General features: G+C 45.3%; 2 protein-coding genes across 3 annotated transcripts in view; one reads left to right on the forward strand and one right to left on the reverse strand.

Moving 5' to 3' along the window:
• Nucleotides 1-1,435, reverse strand: part of TIMP3 (TIMP metallopeptidase inhibitor 3) — a 56,522-nt gene extending 55,087 nt beyond the window's left edge. The window contains exon 1 of the mRNA XM_004743089.3: nt 998-1,435. Within this exon, the coding sequence (XP_004743146.1) occupies nt 998-1,118 (121 nt within the window). The 5' untranslated portion in view covers nt 1,119-1,435. The remainder of the gene's footprint in view (nt 1-997) is intronic.
• SYN3 (synapsin III) overlaps nt 1-18,738 on the forward strand; it is a 447,511-nt gene that overhangs the window by 206,844 nt on the left and 221,929 nt on the right. The window lies entirely within an intron of this gene.

Genomic DNA, 18,738 nt, shown 5'->3' on the forward strand with positions numbered 1-18,738 from the left:
GACTTGCATGCTTTATGAGCTGGAAAGTAGAGGAGAGATGTTTTCCAGCTGCTACTCCACCTCTGGCCATCCAAACACAAGTGTCCCGAACACTCCCAAACAAGTTCTCCCAGGACACTTGCAAGGCCCTGGAGAAAAACTGGTTCTACCTCTTGCTGAGTCTCTAATCAAGACACCAAGTCCAGTTTGGAATTGTCACCATGATGGGACCCTTGGCATTTTTGTTCTTTTGGTGACAAATCTGTTTTCCACTGCTCATTCTCCCCCTCCCCACACACATTCAAGGAAAAAAAATAGCCTTCCTGTGAATTCTCACAGCTATGTGATAAGTGATCCCTCACACACGCCACCTCCTGCTTGCTATCAGCACTCTCAAATACGGTTCCTCCGGGAAAGGGTCAACCCCACAGCTTTCTTCTCATTTCCCCCCTTAAATCCACTCAAACTTGGCAGTCCAAGAAGCTCCCTTAGCCCTTGCCTGGGAAGTGGGAGGCTGGGTTGGGTCTCAGTGAAAAGAATGAACTTCATGGGTGCAGGAGAAAATGCAAACTCAGAAAACTTCAAGATTCCCCTGGAACTTTGTGCACATGGCTGGCAACTTTTTAAAAACTACTGAACATCCCAGTACTTTAGTTAGTTGGCATTCCACGTTTTAGGAATCCTTTTCCACCCTTCTCCCCCAGCCCTTCCTACGTGATAGTGAAAAAGGGAAATTTCCCATATGTCAAAAGGACCAAAAGGGACCTCACGCCCTAAAAGGAGAGCAAAAGCTGCATGGGGTTCACTCAGCCACTGCAGGTTTTCTCTGCAGGGCATCTGCCCCTTCAGCTATGCCATATCCTCCGACCAAAGCAACGGAGTTTCGCCACCCCACCCCAGGCTCAGGCAGAGAAAAGGAGCGGGGCTTGCCATGCCACCCGGAGCTGCGCCCCATTCCCGGCTGCAGCGCAAGAGCGGGCACCGCGGGGGCTCTGGCGGGGACACCCGGAGCGCTTACCGATGTCAGAATTGCAGAAGGCGTCCTGGGGGTGGCTGGGCGAGCATGTGCACGCCTCGGCGCCCCAGTCTCCCAGGCTCCAGCTGCCCAGGAGCACGACTAGCCCGAGCCAGGGAGTCATTGCCGCTGCCGCTGCTGAGGCTGCTGCTCGCCTCTCCAAAGTTGTGCGCGCCGCTGGAGGGGCCGCTGCAGCCCGAGCTCTCCTGCTCCGCTGTGCGAGGCAACTTTGGCCTCGGGCGCGCTGCCCCGGGAGTGCCCAGCCGGACGGGACGGGACAAGGCGAGGCTGCCTCAGCGCTGGCGCACGACTCTGCGGGCCGGAGGTCTCTCCGGGTGCAGGAGCGGGAGCTGGGGCGGAGCAGGACGAGCAGGAGGAGAAGCCGTCTGAGCGCCCGCCCGCTGCCCGCTCTGCGCCGCTGCCGGGCGGCTGAGTGATATAGTGCGGGTCCCCGGGCACCCCCTCCTCGGGCACACGGCGTCCGCCCCCTGCGACCAATGGCAGAGCCGCATTACCTCATCGGCCCTCCGAAAGAGGCGGGGCCGGGGGCGCGGGCCGCCGGGGCGGGGCCCGGCCGGACCGTTCAGATCCTTATAGGGAATAATGCGGCTGTGGGCACCCGAGTGGGTGAAATGGAACGTGTCTTGAACCTACGCTTGCCGAGTGACCCCCGGAGCGGCGCTCCCGTGTCCCACCTCGCCAGTACCCTGACCACACATCCACCCTTCTGAGTACTTCTGACCCAAACCAAATCAACTGCCACCCACCACAGCACTCGGCCATCCTCGGGTCACAGGGTCACAGGGGCCTTGGTCCTGGAGACCCTGTCTGCGCCTAGTGGAAAGGCTAGGGGAAAAGGCTAACTCTTCACCTTCTCTGGAAAAGAGCAGGCTCAGAGGGGAAAGGATCAACTACACACCCACCCCCGACCTTTCTGGAGGTGAGGACGCAACCTGCCCTTTGGAGCTGGCTATAACGGACTGCTGTTTCCCTGGGGGCTCACCCAGAGTAAATTGTGAAGTCATTCAACAAACGCTGTTCTGGATGTTGGATGAGCACAACAAAATCCTTGCTTCCACGAAAGTTTCAGGCAGTGCATCAGTGAATTCACCAGTACACCAAATAATTTCCTGCGGTGATGGTATCATGAAGACGGAAAAACATAGAGAATGGTTTAGAAATCACTGAGGAGAGGGAGCGGTCACTGTTTTCTATGGGGTAGTGAGAGAAGGTCTCTCTAAGGGAGTGACATTCTACCTGAAAGTTGAGCAAGTAAAAGGAGCAGGAGGAAATCTGGGAAGAGAGAACACCAATCAGGGAGAACGGCAAGTGTAAAGACCCTGAGCTTATTTGAAAAGCAGTGAGTAGAAAGGGCAGGAGGAAATGGTAATCTCACCAAGGCCAGACAAGTCTCCATTCTTCAGCAAAGAATTTGGGGGTGAATTGATCCAAAACTGGGGTAACTTACACCAGATTCTAGAGAACTATCCAGGATCTTAGACTACTAGCTATAATGGATAATTGCTAATAACTAATACTATGACTCTCCTTATTATTAAGTAATATCTTGATTCTACCTTATAGTTTCCATGCCACACCTCATTATATCTCACAAAAAAAATTTTTCAATAGGAAAAACACAAAATACTATTCACACTTTCCAGATGAGGAAACTGGCACAGAAAGGTGACATGACTTGACAAGCAGCCAGGAATTCCATTCACTCATTTGCACCCGAAGAGAGACTTTATTTCCCTGGACTTTAGCAGTAATTAGCTGTCGCGGTGCAGATGCCCTTTTGCAGCTGGAGTCTTCTGTCTTTCTATCTTTGTGTGTGTGTCTCTCTCTCTCTTTCTCTCCTAACTCATTCTGTTTAGAAAGAGACTTGAATGTTTTGGCTATAGATATGCAGAAAGTTTGGAACAAAATAATCCTCAGAAATGCAATTTCAACTTCTTTCTCAGACTCTATTTGCACCTCCGAGAAGTGACAGTGGGATGGCAGAAGCAGAAAAATTGATTGAAAATGGTATTTCCAAAAACATTTGTTAACCTCCTTTGCCACCATGCCCCCCTTAATAATTGTAGCTATAAGGAAGGAATCAAGCTTCCACATTTTTCTGCCCTATCCCCTTCCCAACTTTTAAGCCCCTTTCCACCTTAACTCTAACAGTAGCCTGCCCCAGATAGATCTTTCCCTTTTTAAATGTCTACTTCAGCACTTAGCTCACTATTTCATGGAATATAATTGTATCATTTCCCCCAATCACATTAGAAATACTTTGAGACCTGAGATACGTGGCCACCCTCCTTTTTTAGCTCTCTGAATACAAAATAGGGTCCCAGGAGACTTGGGTATGGGTATGGCCAGCAGCCCATAGAGTCTGGAACAATGGACACTCCAAAGGCCACTCCAAGGATCCGGGTTGAATGAGGGCATACTTTGTGGGATTTGAGAGTTTTGCTTATCCTTGCATGGTGCCAGTCATGTGGAAGGTTTTATAAGCCTTTCCAGACCAAGTCCACTTGGGATAAGCGTCTTACATGATAAAGGCCCTCTCTTCTCTTTTTTTCTTCTCACTTTACAGTTTTGTCCAAAATGCCAATATTTTGTTCAAGGGAAGTCTATCTAGAACATGAGTATCAGGCAGGTAACTTTTGCTGAACTTCAAGCAGCAGGTTCCTTATAGAAAACATCTGAAGCATTTGATTCTGGCAACTACTTAATTATGTAAGCACCAAGAGTAATCTGATTGTTTTTCCAGCTGAAAGGTAATGAAATTGCCTTTGGGTTTATTTCTTCTTGCTCCCCATCCAAAGCTGATCCATGCAGCATCTTTGGAGTTTAGTTTCCCTTTCAGTTGGGAAGTTCTTCCTAATATCTAACTCAAGCGATTTCTCTCTTCCCACCCATGAGAATTCAGTTCAGTCCTCACCCTGAGGAAGAGAAAGAACAAGCTCCATGAATCCTTGTGAAGAAGAACCTGACTGCCAGGGTCAGCCCGTGCAGCAAGCAGACCTCACAGGCATCAGTCTGGATGCCAAGGTGTCCTTAGACTTAATAATATATAAAAATTACTTTTTCTTTTTTTTTTTTTTAAAGATTTTATTTGACACACAGAGAGAGAAAGAGAGAGAGACAGAGAGAGAGAGAGAGAGAGAGATCACAAGTAGGCAGACAGAGAGAGATGGGGAAGCAGGCTCCCAACTGAGCAGAGAGCTCGATGCGGGGCTCCATCCCAGGACCTTGAGATCGTGACCTGAGCTGAAGGTAGAGGTTTAACCCACTGAGCCACCCAGGCACCCCAAGAATAACTTTTTCAAGACTATTTTATAAGCTGAGTAGACTTGCAGCTAAGGTTAAGAATGACTGTACTGTACTGGCTCTCCCACCTTCTCTTGACAGCTAAGAACAAGGATAGATTTGTAAACCTCAGAAGAACTGCAGAAATTCCAAATCTCTCTGGGTTATCCTCAACCTACCAGGCTGCCCTGATTTCCCCTTTCCTGAAACTTTTCTAGGGTAGGTGAGTTCATGTCCACCTCCTTCATATCAAGTTACGGGATGCTGGAATCTTTGAGAAGCCTCTCATAGACATTTAGACGTCCTTTAAAAGGACCTCAGAGACTACCCATCCTAATTTTATAGATGGGAAAGATAAGGTTCAGACAGGTGAGAAAATTGTCTCTCATGATAAGCTCGTGGGTAAGCCAGGAGTGCTTTGTAGCTGCGTGATTCCTTAGCTGGCTCTCATGCACTTGTGGACCTCAGTTTCCCCAGCCGCAGTGCATGACCCAATGTTTGCACCCTAGTTGTGGAAACTCCAGCCACTCGTGCTCTGGAATTTGCATGACAGATCTGCAGATGAGTTTGTTTCAGAGTCTCTTTGTTCAGTGTGTAAAGCATGCCACCTGCCCTCACTAAAAGGTTCTCCATCATAACAATAACCACCTCTGAGCCAATCAGGACAAATGCCACTCTATTCTCCTCAGAGGTTTATCTCCTGTGTATTTATTGTTTCCTGTTCTAAATTATTACTTAGTACTTTGAAAACATTCCAAACACATTACTGCAAAGAAATCCATGAAACTTTATTTCTGGGGGACAAAGAGAGGCTGGGCTGGGGTGGGGGGAAGCAAAAGAACTGAGATTGGTTCCAAATGTTGCAGAAGAACAGTTGCGTGTGTGGACTAGTCACCTCATCTGTCCAGACTTCAGTTTGTGTTTATTGGATGAAAGCTGTAATTTAATGGTCTCCAAGATTCCCCTCAGCTCAAAAAGTCTTAGGGTTCCATGGGAAAGTCTCAAGGACAAGGTAGGGAAGATAGATCTTGCCATTTAAACAGGTTTGAGACAAATCAAATGTGTCCAAAACCGAAGCACATCCATCAGTCTCTCAGTCAACATTTAGTGAGTGAGTTCCTATTTGGTTCTCTCTGTTCCCCCCTTGAAAACAAAGATGGTGCTGGTGAAGTGTTAGGAGAGACTGAAGCTCTTGTTTCTGAGAGAACCTTGTTTTAATTACTTGTTTATCTGTCTATTTACTTCTCGGGTCATAAGCACTAAAAGGTCAGGAAATATGTCTTTTATTGTCTCTATATTTTATTTTCAAAATGCATTGAACTACTGTTGCAGTTTAAATATCGTCTGCCCCAGGAAAGCCTCCTCTAATCCCCCTCCCCAGTCTTCATCAATCACCTGCAGTGTGTTCCCACAGCACCCTGTGCTCCTTTCTTTCATACTACTTAGCCGACAAGAATGTGATTGTTTATCCATCGGTTTCCCTTCCTAGATAGAGGCAATCCCTTGAAGACAGTGTTGTTAACAAAGAGTCAGCAAGTATTGGCTGAAAGAGTCTAATTAATTGGTCCAACCAACCCTTTCCCACTATTCAGATAGGCCTTGGAGAGCTCACAGAGCCCTATCCCTCTGACCAGTGCTAGGGGGCGCTATAAGCCAGCGAACACCCATTCCCTCAGCCCGTGTCTCTGCCAGTCTCCTGGAGAGGAAGGGAGAGGCAATTCCACACTAGTCACCCACTTTGAGTGGGTGAAACTAACCCCTCCCGTCTACAATGGCCACAAAGCTGTCAGTCAGTATCCCGTCTGGGTCCGCAGCTGCCCAGCTCCTCCACCCCCAAGCTGGCCCCATGTCAACCCAAGGGGAGACATGTTCTCAGGAAGCTACATACTTGTGAATCATGGGTTTGGGGGGAACTGGGAGATCTGGGAACACAGCAGACAATGCTGCGATCCCACTCTTTTGGGGCAGAGCTGGCCTCTGGAAATTAAATGAGAAGAAGTTGCTGACAAGACATTTGTCAGTTCTGTTGCCTCTTCGGGAAACACCTCTTTTCTTCCCTTCCTTTTCCCCTCTAGACCCTAGTCACGATGCCTTCCCCCAAACCCACAGTCCTCATCTGAAAGTCATTACATTCAAAATAGCCTTTTCCAAGCAGCAGACAGCCCTGGTCCACCCATCACCATGAGCCCTGGCCAGACCCTCAGTGGGGCTGCTGCCCAGCCCTGGGTATTATGAACCTGAGATGGTAAGCACTTCTGGTTCTCTGTGTGTCTGGCACCAGCGGGGAGTAAACACCTTTTCTCATTTCCATCTGGAGCCAATTTCGTGGCAGTAAAATTGCAAAATGTCTCTTGCCCTAGCTCCCCACTAGTCTTGCCATGGAGTGAAGACCCTTCAGTAAGAGTCTCTGGCTGCATTTACCTGAAACCTGGGCTTTTCATATTTCCTTCCAACCCCAGCTACTCCCAGGGATTCTTAAGTCAGAAAACACATGTGTGCTGTAGAGACATGTTGTACCCCATGTTTTCTGGTGGTGAGAGGTAGGAAACAGAGTTAATATTTCATTCAGCTTTTGCTTTAAAAAAATTTTTTAAATTATTTATTTTTGACTATGTACTCAATTATTTCTGTGAATGGTAATATAAGTGGAGGGAGACCTTCTCTTCCTCGACCCTGTCTTAATGTCTTCCTTATGCTGGTGGAGTTCACGTGTTTTTCCTTTAAAATTGAGTAGCTGCCTTGTGGTTTCTTTGAAGATTGCACCTGCAGCTTTGCAGAAAAGGTGCATGTGAGTGTCTCTGCTGGGTGCTCTCATGGCTTGGGAGGGAATGGGATGGACAGCATGACCAGTCTCCTGTCCGATGGGGTTGGAGATTCTGTTTCTGGCAAGGCACTTGAACTCTCTTCAACAGAACTGGCTGAAACTGAAGTTGACCGGTCCTGTGTGATGGGGATGGTCCAAGAGCATTTGACACGGTTGACCACATCCTTCTTCAAACTTGGCTGCTGAGACTCTAGTCCCTCTGGGTTTTCAATTTCCACCTCTCCAACTGTACGTTCTCAGTCTTCTTGGCAGACTCTTTGGACTCCTCTTGTCACTGAAATGTAGGTGTTTCCCAATTTTCTGTCCCTGGCTTTTAGCCTCCACACTCTCTCTGGCTAATTCTGTGCCCTGGTCTAGCTACTGCTCTGCTGTGTACACAGGAATGGTCACTGCAAGCAGCAGTCTCCTCTGAGCTACAGTCAATAGTCAGCTTCCCCTTGGATAATTCCCACCTGGAGGTCCTTTATCACCTCTTAAGATTCCACTGTCTTTCCCCTGATATGATATTACCCATCTGCACCAAGGGCACCACCTTTCACCAAGTCCTACAGATTCTCACTCCACAAATCTCTTCTTACCCTCCCTTTCTCCCCATTCTCACCATTTCTGCCTTGGATCAGGCCCATGTAGAGTCTTGGCTGACAGTTTCAATAGTCAAATAATTCGTCACCCTGTCCAGAGTCTTTCTCTGTCAAATGCAACTTTTGCCCTGTTGCTCATGTGAAGTTTTTCAAATATAAATGTGAAATCATGCTGTCCTTTGCTTAAAATGATTCATTTGTCCTCCATGGCTTTCTGAATGGAGTCTTAAACTCCAAAGAAAGCCTTTTGAGGCCCTGTGCTGTGATCTGGCTCTTCCCAGGGTCCCACTTTGACAGGCCATTGGCGTAGAATCCAGTGTGATCGCTACCCCTGTAGTTACGCAACAGAAAGCCCTGTGCTAGCTTATCTCTTCAAACCTATGCCCTCATTCCTTCCTCCTAACCCAACCTGAAGTTCTAGCTGTCAGTTTCCTGTCTCTAGGGCTTATTCACACTATGCTCTTTGCCTGGAATCCACCCTCCACCGTCCTCCATCTCATCTGTAAGGATTCTTATCTTTTAGGATTCAGCTAGAGTTACCACCTCATGGATGTTTTTCTGAGCCTCTATCTTCCTCAATAAAATTGACCTCCACTCCTTGGTTTCTTGTCCCTCATTCCTTTCCCACACACACCATACACTCTAGGTTTCCACCCAGTGCTTCTCACAATCTGTTGCCACCAGTGGTTGATAGGTCTTTCTCTCCTCTAGACAGTATCTGGGGAGCCTAACACAGAATCCACGCATCGTAGGCACTTGCCAAATATTGAAAGAATAAATTAACCAATAAATAGCAGGGAAAATAAAGAGGGAGGTGATCAGAGTATTACTTTCACAAATTCACCATTACAGGGATTCTAGAATCTAGCTTTTTAAGTCAAGAAACTCCTCTGGGTTCAGTTCCCGGACTTGATCAGTCCCAGGGATACTATGATTCATAAGAGACCAGCAAGCCAACCACAATTCCATTGTCTTTGCTTCTAATGAAGTATTTACTTGTCACATAGGTTAGGGCACTCATATGTGACCCCCATATTTTCCTCCTTAGAATCAGAAGACTTTGTGTGAGGCTAATTTCTCATCAGAAGGTTGCTTTGTTGTGTATGGAGTCAGAGCAAAGGAAATGAGGTCATTGTAAGGAGGGCTTTTCAGCTGAGATACTATAGAATTCTCCTCACTGAACTGAGGTGAAGGCTTTGGCATGGGAGTGATAATGTTCACACCCACTGGCAAGAGCCCCTCCTGCTAGAAGTTAACAATGCCAGACACACATTGCCAACTTTGGAATCTTTGATCTTCCTATTTCTCTGCTCCAAACTTGCCACTCTTCCCTTCTTCCACCCAGACTTTTTCTGCTCTGGGACTCTGACAATCCATTTGGTTTCTGTGTTTTAGATTATAGTCACCATTCAATGATTCTTTCCAGCCAACTAGTTCGGGTTCTAGATTTTGAATGTTCCCCTTACTGTGTCTCAGTCTGCTACTACAGATGGCCAAGCACATGTGTGGTGTGTGAATTTATGACTTCAGAGCTCAGAAGATAAATAGCCTTCTTTCCAAGATGTGGGTGGACTCTTCATTAACATTGCTCCACCGACAATCTTTATTTGCCTCACAACTTGTTTGTCATGGTGTGATTATTAGGTCTTTGGAGGAAAGGGACAGGATTCTCTCCTTTCATCCTTTCTTCCTGCAGATATTCCCCCAGATGCTAATTAAGTGTCCACTGCTCCACACTAGGTGCTGGAGATCCAACAGTGAACAAGGCACAGTCCTGCCCTCAAGGAGTTCCCAGTCTCATGGGAGAGAAAGACATGAAAACAAGAGTGGGTTGTACAGACTACAACAGGAGAATCAGTGTGCTGTGAGATCACAGCACTGGATCACCCAACAAGGGAGTGGGAAGATGCTTGGGAACCCATATTATGGTAAGAGCTAGGAGAGAACTGTAGGTCACCAAATCCAACCCTCTGATTTTCAGATATGGAAAAAGGCCCAGAGAGGTAGGCATTTATATACTCACACTGGATTATTGACAAAGGCAAGACAAGAAATCAGACCCTTTAGTACTTCATCACCTTCCCATCATCCAGTCTTCTCTAATCGAGGGTAAACAATTATTTCCCTGCCTTGTAATATGTAATATGGTAAGCTGAACTATGTAATTCATCTGTAATATGGTAAGCTGAAAAGGATTTCTAAGACAAGAAAAAGGGAAGGGGACTCACATTAGTTGAGTACCAACTATGAATGAGTCATTTCCAATACAGTATTTTCTTCAATGTTCACAACCCTTGATAATAGGTATTGTTTTATGTCTGTTTTACGGTTATGGAAACTGAGGCAAAAACAATAACTCAAAAAAAATATATGCACTCCTGTGTTCACTGCCATATTTTTACAACAGCTAAGACACGGAAACAACCTAAGTGTCCACTGATGGATGAATGGATAAATTAATTGTAGCATACACCACCCCACACACACTGGAATATTATTCAGCCATAAAAAAGAAAGAAATCTTCCCATACACAATAACATGGATGGATCCCAACGGTATTGTGCTGAGTGAAACAAGTCAGAGAAAGTCACATTCCATATGATCTCTCTTATCTGTGAAATTTAAAAGCAAACAAAACAAAAAATCAACTAATTGATAGCAGGAATGGGACACATATTGGGTTAGGGAGAAATAGGGGAGGGGGTCAAAAGGTAAAAGAAAAAAGAGAAAACTGAGGCACAAAGAAGTTAAGTGCATTTTCAGTTTCTTACAAGCATGATAGAGGCAAAGCTGTGAATCAGACCCAGGGGTCTCTTTCCAAACCAATGCTATTTCTGGAGCCTGAAAATCGCTATACCCTCAGGGTCATCAGGACTTTGGAAGTGCTAATAATTTCCTCTTTGTCTTCTTGGTTTTCTCTGAGGGCTCAGAGCTCATGATCATTGTTAGAACCAAGCAGAAGGACTCACAGTACCTCCTACTGAAGGCTGGAGAGGGACTTTTATCACCTGGCAGGTGAGATGCTTCTCTTGTTTTGCCTGATTAGCAGTGGAGAGAAAGCAGGAGCAATCACAGAGCAGGCAATTTCTGCTGGTGTAGGTGTGCCCTTTCTTACTCAGAATTTGGATGGATTCCATAGGAACATTACATTTGTATTACAGAGAAAGGGCCCCGAATCTAGAAGCAAGCTGATAGAATATTGCTCGGTACGTTTTTAACAGCCATTGCCTATGGCTTCATATCCTCTTGAAATTTCAAGCATGAGATTGAGGCATGTGCCAGGTTTTTCTTCCAGTTCTGCATCATACAATATCTGGGTGACTATAAGTAAATCCATGAACCCCCTTTCTTCAAAAGTAAAACCAAGGAGGTTAGACTTTATGATCTCTCGAAACTTCTCAGGGAAGTACTTTGGGAGGAGACTGACAAAGGGGTCAAGGACCAAGGCCTGTGACATCAGTAAAACTGGGTTTTCATCCTTCACTTTTTCACCATGACCTTGAACAAGTTCCTTAGCGTCTTGGAGCCTCAGATGTCTAGTGGTAAAATGGAAGGGAGATTCATACCTCCTAGGATTTTCATGAGTATCAATGAGGTGTGGTGAGTAAGGCACATGATAAATTCTCACTGAGAACCTATATGCACCAGAGTGTGACCCTATAGGTGTAGGGGTGAATGAGGCCTCTGCCTTCAAGCAACCTGCAGTCTAATGATCTGGGTTGATTAAGGTTGAGCATGTTCCCATATCCCCTTTGACCATGTAAGTAATACCCAAAGAAGGGATGAGGTAAAAGGAAGAGGAAAAGAAAACAACAACAATAACAAAAAAATGGTAATAATGGTGAGTTCTTAAAGAGTTCTTCTAAGCAGTTTGCGTATATTAATTCGTAGCAAAAACTGTGAGGTAGATGGAATTATCCTCACCATCCCTGTTTTCAGATATGGATACAAAAGTACGGAGAGTTTATGTAACTTACTCAAGGTGACATGGTCAGGATGCTGCAGTGCTGGGATTCGAAGCCAGAGCAGCCTGGCTCAAGAATTTATGCTCTTAACCACCCCACTAGCTTCCTTTTTCCCAGAGAAGGTGAGCATGCAGAAAGTAACAAGTATACAAAATAGCAGACAGCCAGTGCCTGTCGTCAGTGTGTCTTCTTTCTCAGAACACCTTGTACCCAAGATCAAAGGGTGTGAGAACATGAATCAGATGTAGCCTCTATTGGAAGAGACACGTAGTAGGGCAGTGAGCACCTCTGTAGACCCTCCTGGAGAATAATACTCAGTGGGTTCAGTGTGATTTCCAGCCCTTAGGATAAGCACTAAAGCTGGTGAATCAGAACACTTGATTGTCCATCTACCAAGTTTCTCTCTAGCTTATATTTATACTCTATAAAGGGAAGACAAACATCTAATTCACATAGGTATTTTTCAAGGGCTAAGTAATTAAAACCTGAGCACTTCCTATTTGCAGGCCCTGTTCTATGTACTTGATAGATACAAATATACTTAACTTCCACAACTTTATGAGGTAGGGGCTGTTATCATGCCCATTTTACAGAAAGGAAAGCTGAGGCACAGAGAGGTTCAGCAACTTAGCCAAGACCACACAATTAATAAGTGGTGGAACCAGAATTTGAAGTTCAGAGTCCAATGCTGAACATCTCATCACCTCTCTGTACTCTGATGAACAGTCGAAAACATTTTATAAACACTAAATGGTATTGTTGCTCTGTTCTCATATCCATGTCTTAGGTCTTGGTTCTGCTGTTTCCTTGCCGTGGAGTGCCTCTCTTCCTCTCCCCTGGCTGTCTCTTACTTGTCCAGGGCTGAAGAGTGGGCCTTGAAACATCGAAAGGCGTGATGAAACCAGCTCACCTTGGCTCCTAAGAGCCCAGTTCTTAGATTTCCTGGAATTTTTTGAGTCAGTTGTTAAACACAGCCATTATTAAAAATTTAATTATATCGACTTATAATCAAACAAGTTATATTAGAAATGTGATAATGAATACTTAAAACTCATCACTTCCTAATTATTTCATTTTATACTCTCATCTATGGCCTTGAGGCTATGTCCACCTACTGTGTCTGCAGTGGAACTATCGTATCATGGTGAGCTGCTCCCAGTGACATCCGCTGGTGACTTAAAATTGGCCATGATGGGAGCATTTATGCCACAGCAATTGGCAGATGCCACAAGTCAGGCTTTTTGTCCTGGAGAGCTGGTTGGTAAATATTCACCTGTACACCGCTGTCATTTCTTGGCTGTATATTCTTGGACAAGTAATCTTCTTGTGCCTCAATTTTCCCATCTAATAAAGTAAGGACAGCATTAAGTGTTTATCTCACAGAATTTTGAGGAATAATCAAGAAGATACGTGGAAAGGCTTTAGCAGAATGCCTGACACAGTGTCAGCTCTCAATGAATGACCACTGTCAGTATTAATATTAAGACAATCTTATTATTAGGCATCATCTCCTACAAGTGGCCTTTCCTTCTACCCAAGCTTGGTGCCACCCATAAAGGATGAACTCTGACTTGATATTCACTACAGTACTTCGGGACTGTTCGTTTCAGTGGCATTTTCCCTCTTTAGAAAGTGAGCTAATGACAGAGGTGAATTGAGTTTTCTCTTCTGAGCACTTAGCCCAATGCCTGACACTCAGTAGGTCCTCCATAAAACTGGTAGATTAAATTATTAGTGAAGGAAGAGTTTTAGAAGTACTGAGAAAATCACTGAAAGTCAGAATTAGGAAACTTGGAAACTTCTCTAATCATATTACAAATTTTTTTTTTTAAAGATTTTATTTATTTATTTGACAGAGAGAGATTACAAGTAGGCAGAGAGAGAGAGGAGGAAGCAGGCTCCCTGCTGAGCAGAGAGCCCGATGCGGGACTTGATCCCAGGACCCTGAGATCATGACCTGAGCCGAAGGCAGCTGCTTAACCCACTGAGCCACCCAGGCGCCCCATATTACAAATTTTTAAGAAATTCTTCACATCCTAGCATTACCAGGATATTCTGTTTAGGGTTCATGTGTTGGGAGTACCTTATAATGAGGTCATTTTGGAATTTAAAAACTAAAAGCCTCCTGATTGGTCCCTAGACAGACCCACCACATGCTGAACTTTGCTTTATAATGAAGCCTCAGTGTATATGGTATGGTTCCCCTATAATAGTCTTAACATGTCAAGTAGGGATATGACCAGTAACTTTCCAAACTGCTTGAAGGTAGCTGGAACTGCCTCTGCCTCAAGTATTTAGAGAAAAAAAAATCTTGATGTCACATCAACAAACTCTGAAAGAGATTGCACATACCTGGAGTGCTTTTCAAGGCCTGGGAGCCAGTGATTGGAGGCAATTTCGGGGGGAAAAGATGGGAGAGGCTGAAGGCATGTTGAAAAATCATTTTTTGTCTGTTGTTCCTTTGTATGAACTGGTTGCTGGCTTATGCAACGCCCAGTAATTAAAATGGCTGGAATGCTTTGCATTTTTACAGCAACGTGAAGGCGGCTTGGAAGCCTGGAGCTAGAGCCAGATGGAGGGGGCCCAGTGATCCTACCCTGGCTGCCCCTTGGCCTGGCAGGGGTGGCTGACATCTGCCTTGGGGTGGAGAGTGTGGCAGGGGGGAGGGAGGAAGTCAGTGCAGCTAGGAGTAGCTCCTGCTACTCTCCCCCTCCTCTGGGCAGGTGCATCCAGATGCACCGCCTTAAATGAAGATATGCACAGACCACCCACCTTCTAGAAGTCTATAATGATTAGTGGTGCTGCCTAGGAATGATAAACAATGATAAAGCTATCCTTTATTAAATATCTATGCTGTGCCAGGTTCCATACTCATAACATCGCATATATTATCTGCCTTCATACACATGAAAAATCAGATGTTATTCTTCTGCTTTAAACACTTTATAGATCCTAGTGCATTTGAGATGAATTCCAAATGCTTCACCCTTTCAAACCCAGTGTGCTGTTGTCCCTGCTCTCATTGCCTTTATATCCCCCACCCTCCCACAAGTTTACTGTGTTCCTGCCTTGCTGGGAGCATCCTTTCACCAAGCTGAGCTCTGTCCTTGCTCCAAGGCTCTCCTGCCTCCTCCCTAGGCCTTCCCCATGTCTTGCCAACACCAGCTCTTTCTTATTCAGCTTCCAGCTCAGACCTTTGTCATCTTCTCGGAGATATCTGCCATGGCTGAAGTAGCACAACCATCCCCAGTCACTCATGGCTCCCATCATCCCATTTTTCAGATTTTTTTTTTTTTCAGTATTTATCACTATCTGGAAAAGCCTTATTTGTTTATATGTCTATTCATTGTCTTTTCCAACTAGAATGGAAGTTACTTGGGAGTGGGGCCCTCATCAGTCTTATCCACTGATATATCTATAACACCTAGATCAGTGTTTCATCAATATCTATTAGGATAATGGATCTTTGCAACAACTCAGTAAGATAGATGTCACTCAGTAAGAAGATGTCCCCATCTTCCAGATGCAAAAACTCAAGCTCAAGGAGATTAAGTCATTTGTCCAAGGTCATCCCCTAGGAACTGATATCACCAAGTTCTGCCTAATGGCAGAATCCATGTTTTGGGATAAGTATGCACAGTCTTTCCCTGTGGACATCTACTTTAGAAAATAGTGGAAAGATGGTGTCTGTATTTCAAGAGAAGGAACCAGGACTCAAGGCTAACTATTAGCCCTTTAGTTGTATAATGATGGTGGCACCAAAAAATAAGAATGTAAGTTCTTGAAGGGGACCCATGATACTGGTGTTCTAATCTAAGTCTTGCGACCTGTGTGACCTTGGATGCATTCATTATCCTCTCTGGGTACTATCTGGAATATGCAGAGTTTCTGCTTTTGATTCTGCAGGGGACAATTACATGACTGTGTGAAAGCCCAGCACTTCAGCATCTTTTTCACACCCTGGGATGGCAATCAAGGCTGTTGTCCCCATGGATCACTGGAGTGGAAGTCATACCTTGGGGGAAGGATGCTCTCTGTCCCTGACCATGGACCTGTGCCTGCCTGTGGGTAACTTCAGGAATAAGGAGCTGGATTAAGAAGCTGGCTTTTAAAGACTTCAGGGGTGTTGGAGGATGGGCAAAACATGGCTAACTGAGAATGTCACCACTGCTCCTACCACTGTCCCAACATTGCGTCCCTGAGGGTCATCTCAGGGACCTCAAGGTCCCTGAGAAAACCTGACCACCCAGCCTGGCCTTTTAAGCCTCGGGGTCTGCCCCAGTCTCCCTCCCACTCGACTTCATTCTCACTAAACAGGATCTGCACCTTCCTTATCATGATGCAAATTGTATCTTCTTCCCACCATTGGCTCTTTCAGAAGTGTTCTGTTTTGATATAATTCCAACTCACAGAAAGGTTGCAAGAATAGTTCAAGGAATTACCAGAGACCTTTCACCCAGATTCCCCGAGTGTTAACATATACTGCATATTACTGCATATACTACATATTTCTTCTTTCCCTCCTCACTTCTTCCTCCCCTCTCTCTCACACACATTTGGACACACACACACACACACACACACACACCCATATACAATTTAAGAGTAAGCTGCGGAGATGATGCCTCTTTACCTCTAAATATTTCAGTGTTCACTCTCTACACGCAAGGGTGCTATCAGCTTTGAAGTCCAGAGAAAGTCAGCCTCTGGAAATCAGCCTCTGGGGCTCGCATTCCAAACCTCAACTCTACCTGTCACTAACTGTATGCATTTATGCAGAAGATTTCACTTCTCAGCACTTCTCAGCTTTCTGATCTATAAATGGGGGACACTAAGAGCACCTAACTCATAAGACCAATGGGAGAATTCATGAGACACCCTATTTTGACGGCTCAGCACTGTGCTCAGAACATGGAAAGTCAAAGTGCAGAGTATGTAAATGAGGCAGTGTTTTGCTAGAATGCTTTGGTTCTTTTCTTCTTTGAAGTTGTTTGGATTCCTTGGATTTCTCCTTCCCGTTCAGGCCAATTCTTATAAAAATAGCAAGACAGGTTCTGTCATTGATTCAGCCCTTGTTTACTGAGCACCCATGCTGGGTCTGACCATGCTCTGGGTACTGAGATACAGCAGCAGACAAGACAGGTGCAGTCCCTGGCCTTTGAGCCCATATTTGCATGATGGAGACAGACACTGGACATGGGAACGAATAGATGAACCACTTCAGTCATAAGTGCCATGAAGAAGGTAAAGCCGAGTGACTGGGAGCTAGGGAGCATGCGGGGAACTCCTTTAGTCGGGGTAACAAGAGAAGACTTCTTGGATGAGATTAAAAAAAAACCTCGACTAGATACTTTTAATCTAAGAAAATGCCTTCTGGGAAAATATCAGACACAATTTCATTGCTCAGTAGATGTACTCCTTATGAGTGAGTGCAAGCTAGAATGAGTGAGAGTTTTAAATCCTCCCATAAGAACACAGTGATGGGAGCACGCCCTTCTCTGCCATGTGTTTGGAGCCATGCACTTGCCATATGTTATCCCATCAGCCTTCCTGAACTTGTGAAGCAGGTGTCATTGGCCTCATGTAATAGATGAAGAGACTGAGGTTCAGAGAAGCAAGTTCATTTTCCCAAAAGCAAAGAGAATGTAAGGAGGGAACCCTCTGACAGCGCATGTCTCCAAAACTCCACAATGGCAACCTCTTACTACTCCCACGTATGAAGATGGCAGGTTTTAATTTGACAAAACAGAGCTGGTGTTGGAAGGCATGGTTCCAGCCCTGGTTCTGCCACGTATGAGCCATGGGGCCTGGTAGAACCATCCATTACATGGGGTGGTACTGGCTGCTCCCTTGCATCCCCTCCAGTTTTAACAGGTGAGGTCACCTGTTGGTTTTTTTTTTTTTTTTCTTCCTCTGACTCCCTTTTCATGGAGAAAATTAGCACAAAAAGAAAATAGAATTAGGAGGAAAAGAGATGAGCTGCAGGTATCACCCACCCCAGATAATCGTTTCTGGAGCTGAAGAGCAGGTCTGGTTCAGAGACAGCACAGAAGGGGGACATGAGTCCTCTGCCTCCCAACATCTAGCCCAGTACTTTGTGCCCAGCAGTAGGGGCTCCCACCCTGCTCTCATAGGAACAGGTGCCTTTGTTCTCTAACGCAGTTGGAAGAGATCTGACATTATTTCACAGCCACACTCATACAGCATGCAAATAATGCCTACTGTGATCTGCTGTTCAATTTCAGGAGCTCCTGTTTCCAGTAGGCCGCTGACATATTTGAATTTCCAAAGTAGGGTGAATGTGGGAAAGTTACTATGGTTGACTGTTTTAGTTACCTTTTGCTGCACAATGATATTATCCCACCTTTAGTGGCTTTTGTCAAACAACACACATTTGTTATCTCATGGATTTTGCGGGTCAGGAGTCTAGGCCTTGTTTTGCTGGGTCTTCTGCAAGGCCACAGTCAAGATGTTAGCCCAGGGAGGTAGAATGTACTCCTTTGGTCACATGAGTATTGGCAACATTCAGTTCCCAGTTTCTCTCTGGCTATGGGCTGGAATTCACCCTTGGGTCCTTGCCATGTGACCCCATAGGCAGCTTATTATATGGCAACTTGATTCTTCAAAGCCAACAGGAATGCATCTCCTCCTAAAACAGGCATTGCTGTCTTATACAGTGTGGTCATGCAGGCATAATCACATACATCCTTTCTTCTTTACTTTTCATAGACCCTGCCCATACTCAAGGGTGGGGAGAGGTTATGTAAGAATGGGAATACCAGGAGGAGGAGATCACGGGAGCCACACTGGTTTACCCTCCAAACAGAGTGATCAGACAGAGTGTTGGAAGCCCTGGAAAACATGGGTACAGGGAACAGTGGAAAGCACTTGAAATGTTTAACCTGGGGAAGAAGAAAATAATATTGACAAACACTGAGGACTTTGTGTAGATCAGTTCACTTAACCGTCATATGACTCTATAAGGTAGGTACTGTTATCCTCATTTTACAGGTAAGAAAACTGAGGCACTGATAGTTCAAGCAACATGCCAAGGTGACACAGCTATTAAA

Source organism: Mustela putorius, unplaced genomic scaffold (genome assembly GCF_011764305.1).
Source record: "Mustela putorius furo isolate JIRA1106 unplaced genomic scaffold, ASM1176430v1.1 tig00000738_pilon_pilon_pilon, whole genome shotgun sequence".
Classification (NCBI taxonomy): Eukaryota; Metazoa; Chordata; class Mammalia; order Carnivora; family Mustelidae; genus Mustela; species Mustela putorius.